The sequence below is a fragment of the Podarcis bocagei genome (assembly GCF_964188305.1).
Source record: "Podarcis bocagei genome assembly, chromosome: 7".
Taxonomy (NCBI): domain Eukaryota; kingdom Metazoa; phylum Chordata; class Lepidosauria; order Squamata; family Lacertidae; genus Podarcis; species Podarcis bocagei.
In genome coordinates, this window is record NC_138132.1 from 1,613,677 (window position 1) to 1,639,409 (window position 25,733).

At 48.4% G+C, this 25,733-nt stretch overlaps 2 protein-coding genes and 1 pseudogene across 4 annotated transcripts; 2 read left to right on the forward strand and 1 right to left on the reverse strand.

Moving 5' to 3' along the window:
* Positions 1 to 848: 848 nt before the first annotated feature.
* POLR2I (RNA polymerase II subunit I) lies at positions 849 to 11,976 on the forward strand. 2 transcript variants are annotated; one of them, XM_081200800.1, is made up of 6 exons: positions 849 to 997; positions 8,180 to 8,234; positions 9,767 to 9,840; positions 10,763 to 10,837; positions 11,090 to 11,141; positions 11,734 to 11,976. In XM_081200800.1, exons 1-6 carry the CDS (start codon positions 939 to 941, stop codon positions 11,794 to 11,796), a joined length of 378 nt encoding a protein of 125 aa, XP_081056926.1. In that variant the 5' UTR covers positions 849 to 938; the 3' UTR covers positions 11,797 to 11,976. The 2 variants fall into 2 exon arrangements, with proteins under 2 accessions (XP_081056926.1, XP_081056927.1); XM_081200801.1 differs by lacking the exon at positions 849 to 997 and adding an exon at positions 5,259 to 5,428.
* A 122-nt stretch (positions 11,977 to 12,098) lies between these two features.
* OVOL3 (ovo like zinc finger 3) lies at positions 12,099 to 23,658 on the reverse strand. The gene is made up of 4 exons (XM_081200666.1): positions 22,304 to 23,658; positions 19,125 to 19,285; positions 17,048 to 17,228; positions 12,099 to 13,260 (listed from the first exon to the last, which is right to left on the reverse strand). Exons 1-4 carry the CDS (start codon positions 22,404 to 22,406, stop codon positions 12,968 to 12,970), a joined length of 738 nt encoding a protein of 245 aa, XP_081056792.1. The 5' UTR covers positions 22,407 to 23,658; the 3' UTR covers positions 12,099 to 12,967.
* Positions 14,450 to 15,275, forward strand: LOC308590615 (small ribosomal subunit protein uS19-like; annotated as a pseudogene). The gene is made up of 2 exons: positions 14,450 to 14,728; positions 15,109 to 15,275. The product of its transcript is annotated as a small ribosomal subunit protein uS19-like (transcript).
* Positions 23,659 to 25,733: the final 2,075 nt, after the last annotated feature.

Here is a 25,733-nt window from a genome sequence, read left to right on the forward strand (position 1 = left end):
CGGAAGAAGTTATTCATGCAGCTAGGATATTACTAGCCCCAAAATGGAAAGACAACAAGATGCCAACAAAAGGAAATGGAAAGTTAAACTTATGGAATGCGCAGAAATGGCAAAACTCACAGGAAGACTCAGAGACAAGGACAATAGAGACTCTAAAAAAGACTGGGAACCTTTCCTGCTGTAGTTACAGAAACCCTGTAAAGAAATGGACTCATGAGCAGGATTTGAGTAAACACAATTATGAAAACAAATGTACAGATTAAGAAGCAATAAATCAGAAATTCATTGTGTGAAAGATATAATTGGAAAGAAAATAGGGTATAAATAAGTGATAAGAATATAAGAGCATTTAATGAAAAGATTAAGAAAATAGGAGGAAATAAATTACGCAGAAGTAGCAAACATTTAATGAACTAGAAGGGGAAGTTGAGGGAAGTCACAGGGCGGGGGGAATATATATGAATTCTACTACTACTACTACTATTATTACTATTATTATTATTATTATTATTATTATTATTATTATTATTATTATTATTATTATTATTATTATTACATGATTGATGTGTGCAATATTAAATTGTAAAACCAATAAAATAATAATAATAATAATAATTCCCTTATTTTTATGATTACTTATTTCCAGGGTGCAACCTTTCTCCCAAGCGGGGAGTCCCTCTCCCCTCTGTATCATTTGGGCTCCCTTCCTCCCCCCCCCCCCCGGGAATCCTTTTCCATCTCCTTTTTCAGGAAAGGCGACCACAACATCCACGCTCCGCGCTCGGGTCTATTCTGGCCCCTGCCGGCTGCCGTAGCCGAAGCGCCGAAGAGGAGAAGAGCGGGAGCCGCGCCTGCGCAGTCCGGGCCCGGGAAGCCGAGCCTGAGCCGGGCTCCGGGCGGGAGGAGCGTTTTGCGCCTGCGCAGTCGGGGCGGTTGCCATGGAGTCGGAAGGGGCCTACGAGCCGGGCTTCGTTGGGATCCGCTTCTGCCAGGAATGGTGAGGCCGGAGGGGGAGGCGGGGGGGGGCGGAACTGGGGGGGGGAGGAGACGGCGGGGGCCGCATTGAACGGCCCTCCATCAGTCCCCTCAGGGGGCCGGGCTAGATGACCTCGGGGGTCCCCCTCCCAACGCTGCAGGTCTGTGATATCCCGAGAAGGGGGGGGGGATATCCTGCATAAGCAAGAACCGGAAATAAACAGGGACTGGCATGGGTTTCCAAAACACAGTCAGGGGTTAGGGAAAGAAAATTAAATTAAATTAAATTTAAAAATTCCTTCCAGTAGCACCTTAGAGACCAACTTAAGTTAATTATTAGGGGACGCGGGCGGCGCTGTGGTCTAAACCACTGTGGATCAGAAGGTCGGCGGTTCGAATCCCCACGATGGGGTGAGCTCCCGTTGCTCGGTCCCTGCTCCTGCCAACCTAGCAGTTCGAAAGCACGTCAAAGTGCAAGTAGATAAATAGGTACCGCTCCGGCGGGAAGGTAAACGGCGTTTCCGTGCGCTGCTCTGGTTTTGACAGAAGCAGCTTAGCCTACCTTGATTTCAGCAAGGCATTTGACAAGGTGCCCCATGATATTCTTGTAAAGAAGCTGGTAAAATGCGGTCTTGACTATGCTACCACTCAGTGGATTTGTAACTGGCTGACTGACCGAACCCAAAGGGTGCTCATCAATGGTTCCTCTTCATCCTGGAGAAGAGTGACTAGTGGGGTGCCACAGGGTTCTGTCTTGGGCCCGGTCTTATTCAACATCTTTATCAACGACTTGGATGATGGACTCAAGGGCATCCTGATCAAATTTGCAGATGACACCAAACTGGGAGGGGTGGCTAACACCCCAGAGGACAGGATCACACTTCAAAACGACCTTGACAGATTAGAGAACTGGGCAAAAACAAACAAAATGAATTTTAACAGGGAGAAATGTAAAGTATTGCACTTGGGCAAAAAAAATGAGAGGCACAAATACAAGATGGGTGACACCTGGCTTGAGAGCAGTACATGTGAAAAGGATCTAGGAGTCTTGGTTGACCACAAACTTGACATGAGCCAACAGTGTGACGTGGCAGCTAAAAAAGCCAATGCAATTCTGGGCCTCATCAATAGGAGTATAGCATCTAGATCAAGGGAAGTAATAGTGCCACTGTATTCTGCTCTGGTCAGACCTCACCTGGAGTACTGTGTCCAGTTCTGGGCACCACAATTCAAGAAGGACACTGACAAACTGGAACGTGTCCAGAGGAGGGCAACCAAAATGGTCAAAGGCCTGGAAACGATGCCTTATGAGGAACGGCTAAGGGAGCTGGGCATGTTTAGCCTGGAGAAGAGGAGGTTAAGGGGTGATATGATAGCCATGTTCAAATATATAAAAGGATGGCACATAGAGGAGGGAGAAAGGTTGTTTTCTGCTGCTCCAGACAAGCATACACGGAGCAATGGATCCAAACTACAAGAAAGAAGATTCCACCTAAACATTAGGAAGAACTTCCTGACAGTAAGAGCTGTTTGACAGTGGAATTTGCTGCCAAGGAGTGTGGTGGAGTCTCCTACTTTGGAGGCCTTTAAGCAGAGGCTTGACAACCATATGTCAGGAATGCTCTGATGGTGTTTCCTGCTTGGCAGGGGGTTGGACTCGATGGCCCTTGTGGTCTCTTCCAACTCTATGATTCTATGATTCTATGATTCATGCCAAAGTGAGATGAGCGCCGCAACCCCAGAGTCGGCCACGACTGGACCTAACGGTCAGTGGTACCTTTACCTTTACCTTTTACCCAGCTATTTAGAAAGTTGATGTGAGTTTCAATCTGTTTTTAGTTCATTGACACTTTTTGAGGGTCATCAATTATTGTTAGGGACGTGGGTGGCGCTGTGGTCTAAACCACTGAGCATAGGGCTTGCCGATCAGAAGGTCGGCGGTTCGAATCCCCGCAATGGGGTGAGCTCCCATTGCCCGGTCCCTGCTCCTGCTAACCTAGCAGTTCGAAAGCACCTCAAAGTGCAAATAGATAAATAGGTACCACTCTGGCGGGAAGGTAAACGGCGTTTCCGTGCGCTGCTCTGGTTCGCCAGAAGCGGCTTAATCCTGCTGGCCACATGACCCGGAAGCTGTACGCCGGCTCCATCGGCCAATAAAGCGAGATGAGCGCCGCAACCCCAGAGTCAGTCACGACTGGACCTAATGGTCAGGGGTCCCTTTACCTTCTAAGTTAGTTATTGGCATGAGCTTTCGTGTGCACGCACCCTTCTTCAGATACACGGGGTTAGGGAGAGATGCACGTGGTGGAGCGACAGCAGCAGCGATCATAGTAAGGGGAATAATAGGAAACAACAACAACAACAATTTAACAACAACAGCAACATGCTCCCCTCTTGACTTTCAACTTCCCTGGGCACATGAAACTAACCACAACTACCTCGAATTTTTGCTCAACCCTCAAGAAGGAAGGGCCTTTTCGCTGGCCAGGTTCAACTCCAACCCATGTGGAAGGTTCCTGGGCATGGCGGAGAATCATGTTAGAATCTGCCCGTGGGATGAGCACCTGCTGGAAACTCTGACTCCTCTGGTTCTTAAATGTAAACTATATGCTGATCTCCGCCAGCAATTCCTAGAGCAACTCTGCACCCCCAAATGGAAACCAGAGTCAGAGGTCATACACTTTCTACTATTGGGGAATGACCAGGAGCTCACCAAGTTAGGGGCCAAATATCTTTATCTGGTACAGTCATACCTCGGGATAAATATGCTTCAGGAAAAGTATTTTTGGGTTGCGCTCCACGGCGACCTGGAAGGAACGTAGCGTGTTACTTTCAGGTTTTGCCGCTTGCGCAGACGGTCAAAATCACGTCACGCACATGTGCGGAAGCAACAAAACATGCGCAGACATGCGTCTTACGTTCTATTCAGGATGCGAACGGGGCTCTGGAATGGATCCCGTTCACATCCTGAAGTACCACTGTATTCTGTTGTCAAAACACATTGTAGACGACTGATCTCCCTGGAGACCTAGAGATGTGACAATAGTCTGCTCTGCCTCTCCTTTTTTTTGGGGGGGGGGTAAATGTTTTGTGACATGGGGGAAGCAGTAACTCTGTACTGTTATGTTACGGATGTTTGTATATGAAGCCGATAAAAGCTTTGATGATGATGATCATGAACAACAACAACTTATACCCCAGCCACTCTGGGTGGCTTGCAACAAAATATTAAAAATTCAGTAAAACATGAGACATTAAAAGCTTCCCTAAACAGAGCTGCCTTCAGATGTCTTCTAAACCTCAGATGGTTGTTTATTCCCTTGACATCTGATGGGAGGGCGTTCCACAGGGCGGGTGCCACCACTGAGAAGGCCCTCTGCCTGGTTCCCTGTAACCTTACTTCTTGCAGGGAGGGAACCGCCAGAAGGCCCTCAGAGCTGGACCTCAGTGTCCCGGGCAGAACGATGGGGGTGGAGACGCTCCTTCAGGTCTACTGGGCCGAGGCTGTTGAGGGCTTGAAAGGTCAGCCAAACGTACTGGGAGCCAATGTAGGTCTTTCAGGACTAGTGTTATATGGTCTTGGTGGCCGCTCCCAGTTTAGAGTTATCTGGATCCATTTTAATCTGGCTTTGGGATTTAGATTCAGCGTCAGAAGAGCCTCAATGCGCTGGCAGGTGAGCTGTGGGACTGTTCCCAGAGAGAGGCGATGGAGGGCAGGTGACAGACTCCTTGGCTGTGGTACTTTGGAATATTGTACGATTTTATCTCTTCCCCCGTACTTTTTAATTTCAATATCAATCTGCTGGGAAATATGGATCATGAGATCACCAACATGTCATGTCAGGCGTTTGGAGCGCAATGTCACCAGTATGTGAATCATCTGTCTCAGGCGATAAGACTCGAGCAGTAATTGCTTTTAAGAGTAATCCGTGTGGTTATTTCATGGCCCTCTCTTCTTCTCCTCCCAAGTTGAGAACTCTGTGTTCCAAACAGGGTGGTAAGCAAACTTAAAAAGTCATCCTAGTTGGCACATGTCTGTGCGCCTCTGGGGCTGAAGTCAAACTCTCTCCAAATCACCTGAACCAAGCTATAATATTCCAGCATAATAATATTCCAGCAACTGTTGTTGTTTCTGGGTCACTGGAGCGTTAATTGGGAACAGTATGTTCAGAAAAGGGCGGTATGCAAACTTAGAAAGTAATCATCGTTGCCACCTGCTTGTCTCGAGAGACAATGGAGTGTGCCTCAGGGGGTGAAGTCAAACTGCTGTGTTAGCATCACTGAAATGAGGCCCTGGGCTGCCCAGATGAGAAGACCCCCCTCTCGGCCTCGCTGAGGTGGTCCAAAGGAAAGCAGAGCAATGCGTTTGGCACCAACTTGGTGGCAGGAGTTGACGGAAGGAGGCGCACAAGGCGCCACCCAACCTCCTTAGCTGACTCCACTCTGGATTTGTGATGGGTTTACCCCTTAGCTTTCTCTTTGTGCTGGGCCCGGGGGTTAACCCGAGCAACACGGTCCAGGTCCGGTCCCGAATCCAAGGGTTCCGCGAGGAGTCACTCTGGCAGGACACGAGGCAGGAAACCAGGCAAGGACAGGCACAGGATCTCAGGCAGGATCTGGCCAACAGCAACGTTGCTCCCACAACCTGGGACAGGGTCCAACAGCCTTTTATCTCTGTTGGGGTAGCTGCCGGTCCTGATCCCCCGGCGACTACCTCCCTGTTTCACCTGGAGGCAAACACTCCTCCTGTGAGTCCTCAGGTCTCTCCTTCTCTCAGACCTGAGTCTCTGCAGCTCAGGAGACGTCGGTGGGTGACTAGACCCAGAGGCCGCCTCAGCTTCCCCTGACCCAACCGGTAGTGGAGCAGCTGTAAGTGATGGCCCAGCTGAAGGCAACGAGGTCATCCCCGCATCTGGAGCCAGGGCAGGCTCAGGCCCCTGACTCGGCCCAGCTGGGGTTTGCTGCAGGGGAACCTGTGCAGACTGGGACTCATCAGGATCAGGCCCCAGACTAGGTTCCGATGCTGCCTGAGGCAAAGGATCCAGTGCGGACTGAGACTCCTCTGGTTCCGAGTCCGAGCCCCAGTCCCAGGCCATCACACTCTTCTCCCAAAGATATCCTGAAAGGCAGCAGAGATTTAGGACCAGAGTTTTCCTTCCTCTTGATGGGGTCCCTTCCCAGGTGACTGAGCCCCATCTCTCTTCCCTCTGTAGCATAGGCAGGAACCGCCTTCTCGGCCGCTGGACCTCCTGTTGGTCTCATTTGCTCAATTCGCTGGAAACTGTCTTCACATGTAGGGGAAGTTCCTAACGCACCGAGGATTTGAGACCCATTGGCTCCCCTCCAGGGGCATATGGGATGTTAGGGCATGTCATTCTCCTTCCACCTCTGGTCCCAGCCTTGCACTCGGCTCTCATCTGTGGCTCCTTGAAGCTGATAGCGTGCAACTGTGGCCACAACCTGGGAATTAGTAATGACAATAAGGGTATAATGATTGTTTGGAGGTCTTTTCCAGAAAGTGCTGTTCTGTGGGCTGGCATTGCATGACTAGTGGGCTTCTCTTACACGTAAGCGTGGTTGGCAGAAAAGACACCCAAGCCTACTTAATGTAAAAGGTAAAAAAGATAAAGGATACCTGGATAGTTAAGTCCAGTGAAAGGCGACTATGGGGTTGCAGCGCTCATCTCGCTTTCAGGCTGAGAGAGCCGGTGTTTGTCCGCAGACAGCTTTCCAGGTCATGTGGCCAGCAGGACTAAACCGCTTCTGGCGCAACGGAACACCATGACGGAAACCAGAGAGCATGGAAATACCATTTACCTTCCTGCCACAGTGGTACCTATTTATCTACTTGCACTTTGACGTGCTTTCGAACTGCTAGGTTGGCAGGAGCTGGGACAGAGCAAGGGGAGCTCACTCTGTTCTGTGGATTCGAACTGCTGACCTTCTGATGACAAGCCCAAGAAGCTGAGTGGTTTAGAGCACAGAGCCACGCGTATCCCTTTAATGTAGCTTAGTGAGGGCCATTATCAGGGAGGCTGAGGACTTCAATAAGGGCATACTTTTATAATGTGCAATGTTTTATTATGTTTTTATATATGTTGCAAGCTGGGGCAACCCAGCCAAATGGGCAGGGTAGAAATAATAAAAGAGCAACAACAAAATTAGTATTCCTGCGTCCCTCAATTTATGAGCACAGGAAAAGGGAGGAGAAATGAATGTGCTTCAGGCTGCCCATCCAGCGTCTCTTGGAGTTCTGTTCACAGCAGATTCATGTTCTGATAACGTAATGGGAAAACAAAGACAGGCAGAGATCCTGCTGAGCTGCAGAGCAAAAAAATGGGTTCGCGAAGGAATAATAGAATTGTGGAGGGGCTCCCAGGGGCCAGCTAGGCCCACCCTGTTGCACAGGAGGAATCACAGCTGAAGCATCCCTGACAGGGGGCCATCCAACCTCCACTTAAAAACCTCCATGGAAGGAAGAGAAGAAGCGTTTGGGTTTGATATCCCGCCTTTCACTCCCTTGTTTTTCGCTACCCTAAGGACTCTCAAAGCGGCTAACATTCTCCTTTCCCTTCCTCCCCCACAACAAGCACTCTCTGAGGTGATTGGGGCTGAGAGACTTCAGAGAAGTGTGACTGGCCCAAGTTCACCCAGCAGCTGCATGTGGAGGGAAGCGAACCCGGTTCATCAGATTACGAGTCCACCGCTCTTAACCATTACACCACACTGGCTCTCACTGGAGAGTCTACCGTCTTCTGAGGGAGTCTCTTCCACTGCCTAACAGCTCTTAGCATCAGAAAAAGTTATCCTTCCATGTTGCCAAGGGACTTGGACACAGGAATCGCTAAGCCTTGTGCTGAGTCAGACTTATGGGTCCATCTAGCCCAGTATGGTCTACACGGACTGGCAGCCATGGTCTCCAGGATTTCAGGCAGAGAACTGAACCTGGGACTTTCTCCCTGCAAAGCAGCTGCTCTCTGCCCCTGGGCTTTGGGCTCCAGCTCCTGTCATCTCAAGCCAGAACAGCTGTCGCTGCCCACAACATCTGGAGGGCGACAGGGCCGGGCAAGGCAGCTCTCAGCTGTTGGCTCCCCACTCCCCGCTCAGCTTCATTTGATGTCCGTCCAACTAGTTCTAGTTTTACATTTGCATCTCCCCAAGAAACTCACTTAAATCTTTCACTCTCTCCTCTCTTTTTTAACAGCAACAACATGTTGTACCCTAAAGAAGACAAAGAGAACAGGATCCTTCTCTACGCTGTGAGTGTCAGGTGGCAATACTCGCTTCAGGTAGACTCTTGAGTTCAGAGTTTCACCGTGAGCTGTTGTGGCTTTGTGGCAGTCCCTTCCCAGCTCAGCTGCCTGGCTGGGACCTTTTGGCCAGGAAAGGGGCGATCTTGGTCATTTTGCCTGGGAGGCAGCCATAAGTCAGCCTTGGAGATTGCTGGGCACGGATCATGGGTGTGCAGTGTCAGGAGCAGAAGCAAGTCAGTCAGTCAGTTTTATTGCACATAGCCAAAGGCTGCCGCAATGTACACAGAATTATTTGACAATTAAAAAATATATATATACTGAACTGATAAAAAAACTTAAAACATGTATATTATTAAAACATTACGTACTCTAAAAAGAGCTATAAAAGTACCCCAATGTACAAATAAAAACATTAAACAATAAAATTCATAAGCTAAAATCATCACATGGTCACTAATGTTAAAAACAATATCAATATGAACTTAATTTTGCAAGCAGCCGTCTCAGGCCCACCTGGGTTCTAGATACAAGTACTAGGTCATCAGCATACATTAAGACTGAGAGTTTTTGGTCGAGAATTGTGACAGGGGCAAACTGTAGGCCCTCCAGTTCTTTAACCATGTCATTAATATAAAAACTGAACAGGAAATGTGCCAAAATGCATCCCTGTTTGACTCCAGTAATGGTCTTAATTCTAGTGGTGAGATGGCCAGCCAGATCCACCTTTACTTGGATTGATGTGTCAGTATATAATGTTTTGATGAGAAATAATAGACGGGGGTCTATATTTGTCTTTTCCATTTTTTGCCACAGTGCATGTCTTGGGACCGTATCAAAAGCTGACTTTAAATCGATAAAAGCAACATATAATTTTTGCTTCAAATTATGGATGTATTTACATAGCAGAAAGTTAGGGAAAAGAGGATCCTCACAGGAATGCCAGGCCTAATGAGCACGGCGACTCTTCTTTGGTAGGTCTTGTCCTTTATGTAGCAGTGGTGGAGACTGAAGGGCCCCTGCCTTCCCACAGCACCTAAGTCTCCTCTTCCAGGTCTTTCCTAAGCAGTCTGAGACTGTGCTGCAGGTCTTCCTTTGCTCCTCACACTTCATACCTCTCCTGGTCTTGGGAGCCCAGGGAAGAGGGGCGCTTGTCACAGCAGGAGGGGGAGAGACCTGTGCTGCTTCACTAGCCTGACTCACCTCTGCCTCTTGGCCTCCCTCATCCTGCTCTTCCGCCTCTGTCTTGACTTTTCTCTGCCGCAGACTCCGAGCTCACTAAGCCGTGCTACACCTTCAGCTTCTGACACCTCCTCCTCCTCCCCATCTCCTCCCTCTGTCCCACCACTAATCCCGGCACTCGGAGCCTTCTTCCCTTGGGGCTTCCCCAGCTGGCGCCTCCCCCCGTTCCTCTACGTCCAACCAGTCCGTGACACCCAGGCAGTTTCTCCCTCCTGGCATCAGTTTTGTAGGTAATGTTTTGCCCCCCCAGGGCTTGCTGGGAACGTGAATGTGTGACCATTCTCCTCTTCTCCCTGCAGTGCCGCAACTGCGACTACCAGCAGGAGGCTGACAATAGCTGCATCTACGTCAATAAGATCACGCATGAAGTTGAGTAAGTACCAGCAGCTGCCTTGAAGGAATTGCTGGCCTGTGTTGATCTGCCTGAAGCCCTGGAGAGGCCATTGCCAGCCACGCTGCATAAGGGAACACACTGACCTTACATAAGGCAACCTCCTGTATTCCTGTGTTGAAAATCTAGTCTAGTTTTGCATCCACTTTGTTCAGACAAGTGAAACATGGAAAAATGCCCTAGTGGTTGATCACAAGCTGAACGGAAACTGGCAAAGTGACGCAGCTGCAGTGAAAAGTTATTTCTTGGCTGCCTTCACAGAACCAGTTTCCAATCCAGGTGCCAGGCCAAGGTGGTCAGTGGGGGTGGGGGGGAAACACCCACACAGAAACAACAACAACAATTTATTTGTACCCCACCCATCTTGCTGGGTTTCCCCAGCCACTGTGGGCGGCTTCCAACAAAGATTAAAAATACATTAAAATATCTCACATTAAAAACGTCCCCGAACAGGGCTGCCTTCAGATGTTTTCTAAATGTCAGGTAGTTGTTTATTCCTTTGACATCTGGTGGGAGGGTGTTCCACAGGGCGGGCGCCACCACCGAGAAGGCCCTCTGCCTGGTTCCCTGTAACTTGGCTTCTCGCTGGGAGGGAACTGCCTGAAGGCCCTCGGCGCTGGACCTCAGCGTCCAGGCAGAACGATGGGGGTGGAGAAATGAGAAGAGAGGGTCTTTTTGGAAAATTCAGAAAGGTGGTAAGGAAGCAGCCAGGTGTCCTGGGGGCAGTGCAGTGAGAAGAATGATGACTGCAAAAGAAAAGGTTTTTCCCCCCCCCGGGGATGGGGCTCACTTTTGACAGCAAGAGACTGCCGCTCATCACATAATGGTTTCCAATGTATTTTCAAGATGGGCTGACTGGGAGTGGGCAGTCAAAAGAATCATTTTATAACCATCTGCATTTCAGTGAACTAACCCAGATCATCGCTGACGTTTCCCAGGACCCAACTCTGCCCCGAACAGAGGACCACCCTTGCCAGAAGTGAGTGCTGAGCTGTAGCCGCTTTTCTTATTTTTAAAAAGTCCGGCAAATGCCACAAAGCATAGAACAGCCTGGGACAAACAAAAACCTTTGATGGAGTCCAGCCCTCCCAGACATTTTGGACTCCCCTCAGCTAGTCCCAGACATCGGGCGTGGGATACCAGCTTGGGAGGGCGGGGTGTGCGCCATTTCCTCTGCGCTTCCAGGATCTGCCCTGCCTCATAACCAGATCTTCCCACCCCTGTCTTCCAGGTGCGGCCATAAGGAAGCCGTGTTTTTCCAGTCTCACAGCGCAAGGGCTGAGGTGAGGAGACTTCTTTTGAGATCTAGGGCAGCTGATGTTTTTGTAATCCCTGGCAGCGACACCCCTCTTAAAAGTTACGAGCAATGACATTTCCTCGCTTTGCATGTGGGGTTCCCTACATTGGGTCCTCTACTTCAGTAGCAGAATTTCAGCCGCGCCCCCCACGTGATTTGCATGTCTGTTTTCCACCCGCTGCCCCACTCACTTCTTCAAATATCTCCTCTTAAAACCAGCTGGGCGGCTGCCATAGCGTTTGGAGTCTCTGTCACTTAAAAAAAACCCCACCAGAGGTGGGTGTTTCAGCTGAGCTCCTTACAGACTCGCAGAAGGGCGTTCCCACTGCCAAAACAATTTGCGGTTCTGCATTTGCAGTTCAAAACAAAACAGCATTATGGTTATGTTGCAAACATAACAGGAGCTTTTTTTCCAGAGCTCCAAAACCTGGGGTTTGGGGTCTGTGGAGGTTTGAAATGTGGCTTCTGGTTCTGTTGGGTTTTAAGCCTTCACATTTCCCCGGAGGTCTTTATGATCACGGGGGCAAGGCATGGAAACACCTGGAATACCCGTCTCACCCCTTCCCTCTCTGCTTTAGGATGCCATGAGACTGTATTACGTCTGCACGGCCCCACACTGTGGTCACCGCTGGACAGAGTGAAGCCCATGGAGACGTCAGCCCCCTCCTTGTCCCTTTCCTGCCGTTACCTTAATTTCTCTCTTTTCTGACAAACTTCCAGATGATTCAGCTGCTGCCTGTCTGTGCCTAGACACCCTCTTTGACTTGGGTTGTTTGTGTTTTCGGCTCTGTTAATAAAACATGGTTTATATTTTTACAAAAGTCCCAAAGTTGTGCTTCTTCAAGCCTTCTTGGGTGGGGCAGCTGAGGCTGGCACATCTGTACACAATTAAAGCAGCTTGGCGAGAATAAAAGAATAATAGAACCTTAAGAGTTGGACGGAACCCAGGGGTCATCTAGTCCACCCCCATGCTCTAGGGTTCAGGTCATGTGGGATAAAGCATGTGCAGTTTGCCTACCTTTCCCTCATTCCAGCCCACTCCATCTCAACCAGGATGACGGGGCTGAGTGTCCGGTTTAGAGGTGTGGCTTTAAAGATAGCTTGTGCCCGCCCGCTTTTTTAAAAATGAGCTATAATTTAAGACAGCCATGGTCAGAGAGGAGGCCGGCTATGTTTAAGCAGGAAGCAGAACAAAATATTCCCCTGGCCATGAGGAAACACAGTTTTTAATATAATTATATGCTGTCTCGCCACCAATATTGGCCCTGCGAGGCGGCATGCGACAAAACGCAACTCATTACAAGATTAACAGGTTAGAAACAGCCACATATTCAGCGCAACCAAAAACTTGGGCAAGTGCAAAAGGGTTTTGGTCGGTGCCTGGAAGAACGTCACAAAGGCCGAAATGCCTGCAGAGTGCGTTCCACAGCTGGGGGGCCACCACAGAAAAAGCCCTGCCCCTGGTGGTCACCCATCTCGCCTCAGAAAGTGAGGGCACCCGCAACCGAGCTTGGAGAGAAGACTTGAAAACACAGCCTTCTGGGAACCTTCATTTTGAAAACAAAAGTTTCTAGTCCTGAGACTGCCGTCGCGTATTTTGGTAGCAGCTAATTTTGAGAAACGGAAATCTCAAGGCAGGGCTGGGCGAGACGCCCAACACTTAGAAGAGGTGCAGAATTGGCACAGTCCCCTCTTGGCATGGGCAGCGTACTCCAAATGCATGATTTGGCTAGTTTTTCTACTCCCCCGTTTTCCTTACATGGGATTTGGGTGCTGCTGTTTCCCGGTTTCCTCGGCCCTGGTCTCCAGGCCTCAGTATGCAGAAGGGTAGAGGACGCGGAACCTGGGGTGGAGGTCGGCCAGCGCCACCTTCTGGAACCCTCTGGCCAGGATCCCGTGGCCGGGGTGCAGGCGGCGGACGTGGCCATAGTACTCCTCGCTGCCGCTGCAGGTGAAGCCGCACTCCTCGCACACAAAGAGCTTGGAGCGGCGCTCGCGGTAAGCGTATCGCTGCTGGATGCTGTGGATTTTCTTGAGGTGCGACTCGAGGGAGCAGCGCTGGGTGAAGGCTTTGTCGCAGACGCAGCAGCGGTACGGGCGGATGCCTGCAGAGGAACAAATGTCAGGTGGACAGGCCTATATTATTGTTTATTGAATTTATATACCGCCCTATACCCGGGGGTCTCAAGGCAGTTCACGGAATAAAATCAAGATATAAAACCGCAAAATAATAAAACCTCTACACTTCAGTGTTTTGTCAGTCTTCAGCTCCACATACTCATTTTTGCTTTCATGCAAAAAGTCCCTTAGAAATTTTCCAATCCTTAATACAGGATCGAAAAATTAGAATATCGTGGGAAAGTTCGTTTATTTCAGTAATTCAACTTAAAAGGTGAAACTAACATATGAGATAGACTCATGATATTGAAAGCGAGATATGTCAAGCCTTTATTTGTTATAATTGTGATGACCATGGCGTAGGGGCTGATGAAAACCCCAAATTAACAATCTCAGAAAATCTGAATATTAAATGAAACCAGCAAAACAAGGACTGCAAATAGAGCAATACTGGACCTCTGAGAAGTAGAAGCATGTATATGTACTCAGTACTTGGTTTGGGCCCCTTTTGCATCAATTACTGCCTCAATGCGGCGTGGCATGGATGCTATCAGCCTGTTGCACTGCTGAGGTGTTATGGAAGACCAGGATGTTTCAATAGCATTGAATTACTGAAATAAATGAACTTTTCCACGATATTCTAATTTTTTGAGTTTCACCTGTAAGTGTCAGTAATGAGTTTTCTCTCATTAATCACGTTAACTTTGCCATCTCTGGGGAAATTATTTTTATATATTGAATTTATATACTGCCCTATACCTGCGGGCCTCAGGGTGGTTCACAGAATAAAATCAAGATAGAAAACCACAAAATACATCATCAAAATAAACAACCTGATAGCAGCCCCAGTTCTGGGCGCCACAATTTAAGAAGGATGTTGACAAGCTGGAAGGTCACAGAGGAGGCAACCAAGGGTCTGGAAACCAAGCCTGATGAGGAACGCTTGAAGGAGCTGGGTATGTTTAGCCTGGAAAAGAGGCTGAGAGGAGATATTATGGCCATCTTCAAATATCTCAAGGGCTGTCACATGGATGAGGGAACAAGCTTGTTTTCTCCTGCTCTAGAGAGTAGGACTTGAACTCATGGCTTCAAGTTACAGGAATGAAGATTTTGGGCTCTCACTAGGAGCAAACCATGCGAGATCTTGGCCTTTTCCTGGATGAGACTGCGGCCAAGATGGCGGAAATGGAGCAGAAGAAGAAGAAGCGTACTTTCCGGAAGTTCACCTGTTGGGGTGTTGACGTGGACAACTCCTTGACATGTCCTACGAGCAGCTGATGCAGCTGTACAGCACCTGCCGGCGGCAGCGGCGGCTCAACTGTGGCCTGCGCCGCAAGCAGCGCTCCCTCCTGAAGCAGCTGCGCAAGGCCAAGAAAGAGGCCCTGCCCATGGAGAAGGCAGAGGTGGTCAAGATCCACCTGCGAGACACGATTATCCTTCCGGAAATGGTAGGCAGTGTTAGATTTCTGTTATGCCACTGTGCAGTTTTTGGAATCACAAGACTCTGTTGACAGTCCAGACTGTTGGAAGTCTCACAGGAGACGGATGTTGACGTTACTGGTTTCCTGTTTCTTTGTTCCAGGTTGTTCCCTGACTCTCACAGAGAGCAGACGCATATTCTTTTCTGTCCTGCGTAGTTAGTAATAAACGTAGCGATGTAGCACACTTCTCGGCTCCTTCTGCTGTTTGGATCCTCTGCGTAATGGGGGAACGTGCCTGAAGCCTCATCAAAGGCTTAGGTCATTAATCATCGTCGGAGGAGAGCCTAGATGGATCCCGAAGACACGTCCGAGGAGGAGAGCCGTTTCAGCTCAGTCATACAGACACTCCGACAGGCAGCATGGTTGGCGTGTACAATGGGAAGACCTTCAACCAGGTGGACATCAAGCCTGAAATGATTGGTCACTATTTGGGAGAGTTCTCCATCACTTACAAACCCGTTAAGCACAGCCGACCTGGAATCGGGGCCGCCCACTCCTCTCAGTTCATTCCTCTGAAATAAGGGTCCATATAGTTAAAGCTATGTTTTTCCCAGTAGTGATGTATGGAAGTGAGAGCTGGACTATAAAGAAGGCTGATCGCCGAAGAATTGATGCTTTTGAATTCTGGTGCTAGAGGAGACTCTGGAGAGTCCCATGGACTGCAAGAAGATCCAACCTCTCCATTCTGAAGGAAATCAGCCCTGAGTGCTCACTGGAAGGACAGATCCTGAAGCTGAGGCTCTAATACTTTGGCCACCTCAGGAGAAGAGAAGACTCCCTGGAAAAGACCCTGATGTTGGGAAAGATGGAGGGCACAAGGAGAAGGGGACGACAGAGGACGAGATGGTGGGACAGTGTTCTCGAAGCTACCAGCATGAGTCTGACCAAACTGCGGGAGGCAGTGGAAGACAGGAGTGCCTGGAGTGCTCTGGTTCAGGAGGCCATGAAGAACTGGACATGACTAAACAACAACAACAAGGGGATTTTGGAAGTGTTGTGTCTCTCATGTAAATAAAAGGTTTTCCCAACAAAAAAGGAATGAAGATTTTGACTAAACTTTCGGACAGCAAGAGCTGTTTGACAGCGGGACTGCCTCACTCGGGAAGCTGTGAACTCTCCTTCCTTGGATGTTTTGAAGCAGAGGTTGGGTGGCCATCTGTCAGGGATGCTTTAGCTGAGATTCCTGTATTGCAAGAGGGGGTTGGACTAGATGACCTTTGGAGGTCCCTACAGTTCTGTGATTCTACGATTCTGTGATACAATACATTGCAGGGAGCAAAGCTTGGATTGTAGAGGAACCAAACAATTGCTAACTGTGAAATATACCTTATGGTACTGCCTCCTACGGAAGACCCCTATTCGGATTGGGAAAACATCAGTTCGTTAAAAGACTTGAAGGGCCGCTGTGTCTTAATTTTAATTAAACAAAGAAAAGCTGAAAGGCAGGCCAGAATCCTGGAAGATAAGATGGTGGAATGAAAAAAGGGGCCTCTGAGGGGGACTGCGCTGAAAATAATTGACAGACAACAGCAGGAAGAACAAAATTCCTCTTGCAGGTCAATATCCATATAGATTTGCTAAATACAATTGAAAGTCTCACACCAGTGGCTGTTGAGATAAGACAAAGGATTAAGATTGGAACTGTGATATTGGGAATAAACAAGAGAGAAAAAGCAGGAACAAGAAATAATTTTTTCCCCCTCCTGACCAGCCAGAACATGGGAGGTTTTTTTAAAATATATAATTTGGAATGTATAATTGGCTTTATTATTTGTATTGTGGCAAGATTTGATATTCTACCAACTGAAGTGTCATTAATGAAAAATTAATAAAAACTATTTACAAAAAACCCCCACAATACATTGGTCAATATGGATGTTACGTTTGTACAGTGGTGCCTCGCAAGACGAAAAGAATCCGTTCTGTGATTCTCTTCGTCTAGCGGTTTTTTTCGTCTTGCGAAGCAAGCCCATTGAAGGATTAGCGGATTAGCGCTATTAGCGGCTTTTAGAGGCTTTTAGCGGCTTATCTGCTGATTGGATCAGCTGATAAGCGGCTTAGCGGCTTAGAAAAAGGGGGGGGAGGGAAAAAACCCGCAGGAACTCGCAAGACATTGTCGTCTTGCGAAGCAAGCCCATAGGAAATTCGTTTTGCGAAGCACCTCCAAAACGGAAAACTCTTTCGTCTAGCGAGTTTTCCGTCTTGCGAGGCATCCGTCTTGCGGGGCACCACTGTAAATTCCCCACCCAGGTGAGCAACGAGAGCCAAGGCCCTTGCGGGGTGAGGTCCCCACCTGTGTGCGTCCTCAGGTGCCTCTTGAGGTCAAAGGTGTCGTTGAAGCCCTTGCCGCAATACCTGCAGACGTGCTTCTTGACCGAGCTGTGGCACTTGAGGTGGCGGTTCAGCATGCGCTGCAGAGGGAAGTGCTTGCTGCACACGCAGCACTGGAACTGCGGCGCTGCAGGACTCCTGCCCTGGACGGAGCAGAAAGGGAGGAAGCGGGACAGGTTGGGAGGTTGCAAACCAGACGAACGTGGAGGACCTGCAACGTTCTGCAACCCAGAGGCTTGGAACTACCACTCCCATCAGTCTCAGCCAGCATGGTCATTCCGTACATTCTTTCGTTTCATACAATTGTGGAGGTGTGCAGCCTGGGAGTCATTTTGGACTCCCAGCTGTCCATGGAGGCACAGGTCAATTCTGTGTCCAGGGCAGCTGTTTACCAGCTCCATCTGGTACGCAGGATGAGACCCCACCTGCCCGCAGACTGTCTTGCCAGAGTGGTGCATGCTCTGGTTATCTCCCGCTTGGACTACTGCAATGCGCTCTGTGTGGGGCTACCTTTGAAGGTGACCTGGAAACTACAATTAATCAAGAATGCAGCAGCTAGACTGGTGACTGGGAGCGGCCGCCGGGACCACATAACACCGGTCCTGAGAGATCTGCATTGGCTCCCAGTACGTTTCCGAGCACAATTCAAAGTGTTGGTGCTGACCTTTAAAGCCCTGAACGGCCTCGGTCCAGTAGACCTGAAGGAGCGTCTCCACCCCCATCGTTCTACCCGGACACTGAGGTCCAGCTCCAAGGGCCTTCTGGCAGTTCCCTCACTACGAGAAGCAAAGCTACAGGGAACCAGGCAGAGGGCCTTCTTGGTGGTGGTGCCTGCCCTGTGGAACAACCTCCCATCAGATGTCAAAGAAATAATCAACTATCTGACATTTAGAAGACATCTGAAGGCAGACCGGTTTAGGGAAGTTTTTAATGACTGATGTGTTAATGTAATTTTAATCCTTTGTTGGAAGCCGCCCAGAGTGGCTGGGGTAACCCAGCCAGATGGCGGGGTAGAAATAATAAATTATTATTATATATTATTATAGTTGGAACCCCCTGCCGTGCAGGAACCTTTTGCCCAGCGTGGGGCTCAAACTCACAGCCCTGAGAAAAAGACTCTTGTGCTCTACCGACTGAGCTCCAGTATTTATTGCATATAATTTATATACCGCTCGATTGCAGGAAACAAACCTCAAAGCAGTTTTTAAAAATGGCAATAGAATAATCGTTACTACATAATAATAATAATAATAATAATAATAATAATAATAATAATAATAATAATAATAATAATAATATCTTTATTGTCATTGCCCCCTCTCGGGGACAACGAAATTACATGATTGAAAACGTTCATAAAACCACAAGAGAATAGATCAAAACTCACACAAGCTTCCTAAACTATCTAGGTAGGCTTGTCTAAATAAGAATATCTTCAGCAATTGGCAGGGAGTTCCAAAGTGTCGGTTCTGCCGCACTAAATGATTGAGTTCTTACGGACGCAGAGTGGGGGTTACGTGGCACCTTTTTTTGTGACAACATTTATCTTGGATTAAAAAGCACATCAACTGCTTTTGGAAAACCAAATGATTTTTATGTTACCTTCTGAAGATTTCAGGTAATGCTAAATAACAATAATATACAATTACACTGAAACAGAAGAAGTGTGCATGCACACGAAAGCTTATACCAGAACAAACTTAGTTGGTCTATAAGGTGCTACTGGACAAATTTTAATTTATTTTTATTTTGACTGTATCAGACCAACACGGCTACCTACCTAAGTAATGTATAACTGCAAGCACTTGGCAATCATTTTTTTTATGGGTTCTGTGCACTTTGGCACGCATGTTACGTACCCAGCCAAACGAAATAATATTATTTCAACCCAAACATGTTTCGAATCCCCAGGTCATGCTTCAACTTTTTAGCACCCCACATTTTCGGAATTGGAAAGCTGGAACAATTCAAGACGCCCTGATCTGGCCGGCCACTGTGAGAACAGCTGGCCTGATCCACTGATCTTCCTGGGTTCTTACCTTGCTGCTCCTGGGATATTTCCCCACGGGACCCAGTTGAGGATGACACGGGCTTTGAGCGACCCCTTGGAGGAAGTTTCCTGCGTGGCTTCTTTCCCACACGCTCACGGAGCCGCCTGCGAGGAGCCTGGGGTCTGCCAGGGTTTGACCCAAGCTGCCTTCTGGAAAAACAAGTGCTGGATTTACGTATAAGCTAAACAAGCTCTACCTTAGGGCCCCACTCTCTTGGGGGCCCCCAAAAAATTAAAGGGAAAAAAACCTAGATGTACATTTCCTAAATATAAGATAAAAAACAAATAACATAAAACCTACCTATAGCAACAGTGTTTTGTGTTGTGTAGGCTCCTATGATGCACCGTATTTTTCGCTCTACAAGACGCACCCGACCATAAGACGCACCTAGTTTTAGAGGAGGAGAACAAGAAAAAAAATATTCTCTCCCTCTCTGCACAGCGCCTCTCCAGCAAAGCGGGAGGAGAAATGGAAGGGGCTCCGTTTTTTCTCCTGTTGCCCTGAAGAGGCTTCAGCAATAGCTGCGCAGCCTGAATTCGCTCCATAAGGACGCACACACATTTCCCCTTACCTTTTAGGAGGGAAAAAGTGTGTCTTATGGAGCAAAAAATACGGTAAGTTATGGGCCCCGCCTGCTAGCCTGCTCCCTAAAATATCAGTGGTTTGCTCCTTTCTATATACCGTATTTTTCGCCCCATAAGACGCACTTTTCCCCCTCCAAAAATGAAGGAGAAATGTGCCTGCGTCTTATGGGGCGAATGCAGGCTTTCGCTGAAGCCTGGAGAGCGAGGGGGGTCGGTGCGCACCGACCCCTCTCGCTCTCCAGGCTTCAGGAAGCTCTGCGCAACCCTCGGGAGACCGGCTCCGAGGGTTGTGCAGAGCTGCCTGCAATCCCGGGTCTACGCCGCCATCCCGAGCGGTGCGCTAAGTCCTGCCCCGCTCGGGATGGCGGCACAGAGCTGCCTGCCGTCGCGGGACTGCAGGCGGGTCTACACCGCCATCCCGAGCAGTGCGCTAAGTCCTGCCCCGCTCGGGATGGCGGCACAGAGCTGCCTGCCGTCGCGGGACTGCAGGCGGGTCTACACCGCCATCCCGAGCAGTGCGCTAAGTCCTGCCCCGCTCGGGATGGCGGCACAGAGCTGCCTGCCGTCGCGGGACTGCAGGCGGGTCTACGCCGCCATCCCGAGCGGTGCGCTAAGTCCTGCCCCGCTCGGGATGGCGGCACAGAGCTGCCTGCCCTCCCGGGACTGCAGGCGGGTCTACGCCGCCATCCCGAGCGGTGCGCTAAGTCCTGCCCCGCTCGGGATGGCGGCACAGAGCTGCCTGCCCTCCCGGGACTGGTGCACTTCTCCCCATCGCCAGCCCCACAAGCTCGGGGGACAGCGGGGAGGCAGAGCGTGCCTTCCCTCTGTTCCCCGACCTGGTTCTTCCAGCCCCGCACCTGGGGGGGGGGGAATAAATTTTTTTTTCTTTATTTCCCCCCCAAAAAACTAGGTGCGTCTTATGGGCCGGAGCGTCTTATGGGGCGCAAAATACGGTATAGGGTGCCTACATTCTGCTATTTATCATTATTAGTAGTTTGCATCATATATTTGCACCTCTTATTATTTCATGTTCTAGCAAGTTTCTAGAGACTAGATTATGAGTCTTTGTAAACTGTGTTTCTCAATGAACTTTTGTTATTGCCAAATGCCAATGTGTTTGCATCACAGTGGTACCTCGGGTTAAGAACTTAATTTGTTCCGGAGGTCCGTTCTTAACCTGAAACTGTTCTTATCCTGAAGCACCACTTTAGCTAATGGGGCCTCCTGCTGCCGCTGCGCCACCGCTGCACGATTTCTGTTCTCATCCTGAAGCAAAGTTCTTAACCTGAGGTAATATTTCTGGGTTAGCGGAGTGTGTAATCTGAAGCGTATGTAACCTGAAGTACCACTGTATTCAGTTTGTTATGAATAAAAAATCATTTTAAGTTAGAGCTTAATAATTATTTGACTATTAATATACTACTTCTTAATTGTATTTCAGTTCAACAATTGCTTTGATAAAATACATCTTTTGTGATGTGCAAATGGCTTTGGATATCTATGAGGTCCATAAATTGCCATCTAGCATATATTCAACACAAAAAACAGTGACAATTTGTTGTTGGCAAAGGACAGCTGGACATATTATCAAGGGCCCCATTACCTTCAGGAGCTGAGGGCCGCATCAAACCTAACACGGCCCTAGGAAGAACCAAAACGAACCCCCCTTCTCCAAGGATGCTGTTGCAGCTCATGCTTCCAGGGAGCCAGGTGTGTTAACGGAAGAGGGCAAGAGACTTGTGGACGCCCAGGGCATGTTTTGTGGCAAGGGCAGCCTTATGTTTGGGCTGCAACTGGCCCTTGCATTCCCACCCACCCTAGTTGCAAGAAATTTGCAGCCCTGGGATTCAGGACAGGGGCAGGGGCGTTTTCAGGAGGGGAAAAGCTTTGGTGAACAGGATGGGGTATTGAGAGGTCTGGAGGGTGGCAACACGAGAGCGGGGCCTTCTCTGCAGTGGCTCCCCGTCTGTGGAATGCTCTCCCCAGGGAAGTTCACCTGGCAACTTCATTATGAACCTTTAGGCACCAGGCAAAAACATTCCTTTTTAACCAGGCCTTTGGATGATCTGATTTACATCCTATGCCCTCTTAAAATGTGTGTGTGTGGTTTTTTGGGGGGGAGGCTATCGGGTTATTGTTTTTATTTTGATTATGTATTTTGTGGTTCTATATCTAGATTTTATTCTGTGAACTGCCCTGAGACCCCTGGGTATAGGGCGGTATGTAAGTTCAATAAATAATAAAAATAAATAATAATAATTTCCCCGGAGATGGCAAAGTCAATGTGTTTAATGAGAGAAAACTCATTACTGACACTTATTAAGAATTGGAAATTTCTAAGGGACTTTTTGCATGAAAGAGTAAAGGAACTTGCAATATCTGCAGTTGAAGATTGACAAAATACAGGATTACAGAGGGCTGAATGGTTGGATATTGCAGAACAAGAGTCCTTTTATCTTTTGTTATCTTTCTTTAATCTTTTCTTCCCTCTCTCTCCTCTTCAGCTTTCTCTCCCCTCAGGTCTTTTTCTTTTCTTTTCTACTTTTGTGTTGAAGGCAATGCAAAAAAATTTAGCACACCTACCTGGGATGTACAAGTCTCCGCGAAGTTGGTCAGAGAGCTGCCCCCAATCCCGGGACACCAGTCGCGTCGAGACTCGCCGCTTGACCAGGAAAGATTTAGGCATGGCTGGCGCAACCGTGGGCTTGAGATTCGCCGGCGGTATTTTGGCACTCTGACAGCAGTCACGAAATTAAAAGACCCCTGCTTCTTGGGAGAAAAGCGATGACAAACTTAGACAGCATCTTAAAAAGCAGAGACATCACCTTGCCGACAAAGGTCCGTATAGTGAAAGCTATGGTTTTCCCAGTAGTGATGTATGGAAGTGAGAGCTGGACCATAAAGAAGGCTGATCACCGAAAAATTGATGCTTTTGAATTCTGGTGCTGGAGGAGACTCTGGAGAGTCCCATGGACTGCAAGAAGATCCAACCTCTCCATTCTGAAGGAAATCAGCCCTGAGTGCTCACTGGAAGGACAGATCCTGAAGCTGAGGCTCCAAGACTTTGGCCACCACATGAGAAGAGAAGACTCCCTGGAAAAGACCCTGATGTTGGGAAAGATGGAGGGCACAAGGAGAAGGGACGACAGAGGACGAGATGGTGGGACAGTGTTCTCGAAGCTACCAGCATGAGTTTGACCAAACTGCGGGAGGCAGTGGAAGACAGGAGGGCCTGGCGTGCTCTGGTCCAGGGGGTCACGAAGAGGCGGACACCACTAAATGACTCAACAACAACAAGAAGATTCTCTCCTGCTCTGCTTCCTTTCCAGATCAGAGGCTACAACCCCAGTTTCTCATCCAAACACCCAGCTACCTGCCAGCAAAAGCAGGAACAGGCACCCAGAAGTCAAACAACTCACCTTCTGGTCTGCTGCCAAGCCGAATCCAAAATCTCCGCCAAAGTCCAGCGAAGGTTGTGATTCTGGAGACGAGTGCGAAAGAGCTTGGGCTGTTTACAAGAGCGACACTGGATATCTCGCGATTTGAATGAGTGTTGCGGGGCAGGTGTGTGTGTGTGTGCGCGCGTGCGCGTTCTGAATGCGAACCGAATTCCAGCTCCTTTGCATACTTTGTGCTCCTAACTGCAAAGGCAACAAGAGATCTCCATCCTCTCTATGCAAATTCTGCACTTTGCTATAGAGGGAAGAGTCGAGGACGGTTAGCCGGCTTGTCTCTTTGAACAGGACAGCTGCAGGAAACGGGGGATTCACCCGATACTCGTTGGCAGCAATGCTCACGCACAAACTGGACGTTGAAAAAGGCCAACCTGTTCACCACCAAAACACCATCAGTTGGCCTCGAATTCAATGACCGGGGAAAATTGGGCAGGTTTTTAAAAAAGTAACCTTTGCACACTAACGCAACACACCACTCTAAGATCTTTGCCCGTCACCGGTGTGTTCAGAGGAGTACACCATTATTATTATTATTATTATTATTATTATTATTATTATTATTATTATTATTATTAATTGAATTTATATACTGCCCTATACCTGGGGGTCTCAGGGCGGTTCAGAATAAACCTATACCCATAATACTGGAGATCTACTCTGTCAAGGCATGCGGCATTTGACTAGATGGATCCATGACCTGGCCCAATGTAAGACTGTTCTCTAACCAACGCTTGCAACTGGAGGAGCACCACCAGCAGAAGATACTAATACTACTCAGCGCAAGCTAAAAGGTTAAGTAGCCAGCACTTCTAGCATCTTGTCACTCTGCATTCAGGACAGATATACAGTGGTACCTCGGTTAAGAACTTAATTCGTTCTGGAGGTCCGTTCTTAACCTGAAACTGTTCTTAACCTGAGGTACCACTTTAGCTAATGGGGACTCTTGCTGCCGCTGCACCACCAGAGCACGATTTCTGTTCTCATCCTGAAGCAAAGTTCTTAACCCGAGGTACTATTTCTGGGTTAGTGGAGTCTGTAACCTGAAGCGTCTGTAACATGAAGTACCACTGTAATGGGATCAGATTGCTGGCCAGAGCATGGGTAATCACGTATCTATAATGCTACACCATGAAAGGAATTTATTTTTGCAAAATAGACAAGTTATTAGAATCATAGAATCATAGAGTTGGAAGAGACCACAAGGGCCATCGAGTCCAACCCCCTGCCAAGCAGGAAACACCATCAGAGCACTCCTGACATATGGTTGTCAAGCCTCTGCTTAAAGACCTCCAAAGCAGGAGACTCCACCACACTCCTTGGCAGCAAATTCCACTGTCGAACAGCTCTTACTGTCAGGAAGTTCTTCCTCATGTTTAGGTGGAATCTTCTTTCTTGTAGTTTGGATCCATTGCTCCGTGTCCGCTTCTCTGGAGCAGCAGAAAACAACCTTTCTCCCTCCTCTATGTGACATCCTTTTATATATTTGAACATGGCTATCATATCACCCCTTAACCTCCTCTTCTCCAGGCTAAACATGCCCAGCTCCCTTAGCCGTTCCTCATAAGGCATCGTTTCCAGGCCTTTGACCATTTTGGTTGCCCTCCTCTGGACACGTTCCAGTTTGTCAGTGTCCTTCTTGAATTGTGGTGCCCAGAACTGGACACAGTACTCCAGGTGAGGTCTGACCAGAGCAGAATACAGTGGCACTATTACTTGCCTTGATCTAGATGCTATACTCCTATTGATGCAGCCCAGAATTGCATTGGCTTTTTTAGCTGCCGCGTCACACTGTTGGCTCATGTCAAGTTTGTGGTCAACCAAGACTCCTAGATCCTTTTCACATGTACTGCTCTCAAGCCAGGTGTCACCCATCTTGTATTTGTGCCTCTCATTTTTTTTGCCCAAGTGTAATACTTTACATTTCTCCCTGTTAAAATTCATCTTGTTTGTTTTTGCCCAGTTCTCTAATCTGTCAAGGTCGTTTTGAAGTGTGATCCTGTCCTCTGGGGTGTTAGCCACCCCTTCCAGTTTGGTGTCATCTGCAAATTTGATCAGGATGCCCTTGAGTGCATCATCCAAGTCGTTGATAAAGATGTTGAATAAGACCGGGCCCAAGACAGAACCCTGTGGCACCCCACTAGTCACTCTTCTCCAGGATGAAGAGGAACCATTGATGAGCACCCTTTGGGTTCGGTCAGTCAGCCAGTTACAAATCCACTGAGTGGTAGCATAGTCAAGACCGCATTTTACCAGCTTCTTTACAAGAATATCATGGGGCACCTTGTCAAATGCCTTGCTGAAATCAAGGTAGGCTACATCCACTGCGTTCCCTTCATCTACCAGGCTTGTAATTCTGTCAAAAAACGAGATCAGGTTAGTCTGACATGACTTATTTTTCAGAAATCCATGCTGACTATTGGTGATCACAGCATTCCTTTCTAGGTGCTCACAGACTGTTTGCTTAATGATCTGCTCCAGAATCTTCCCTGGTATTGATGTCAGACTGACTGGGCGGTAATTATTTGGGTCCTCTCTTTTCCCCTTTTTGAAAATAGGGA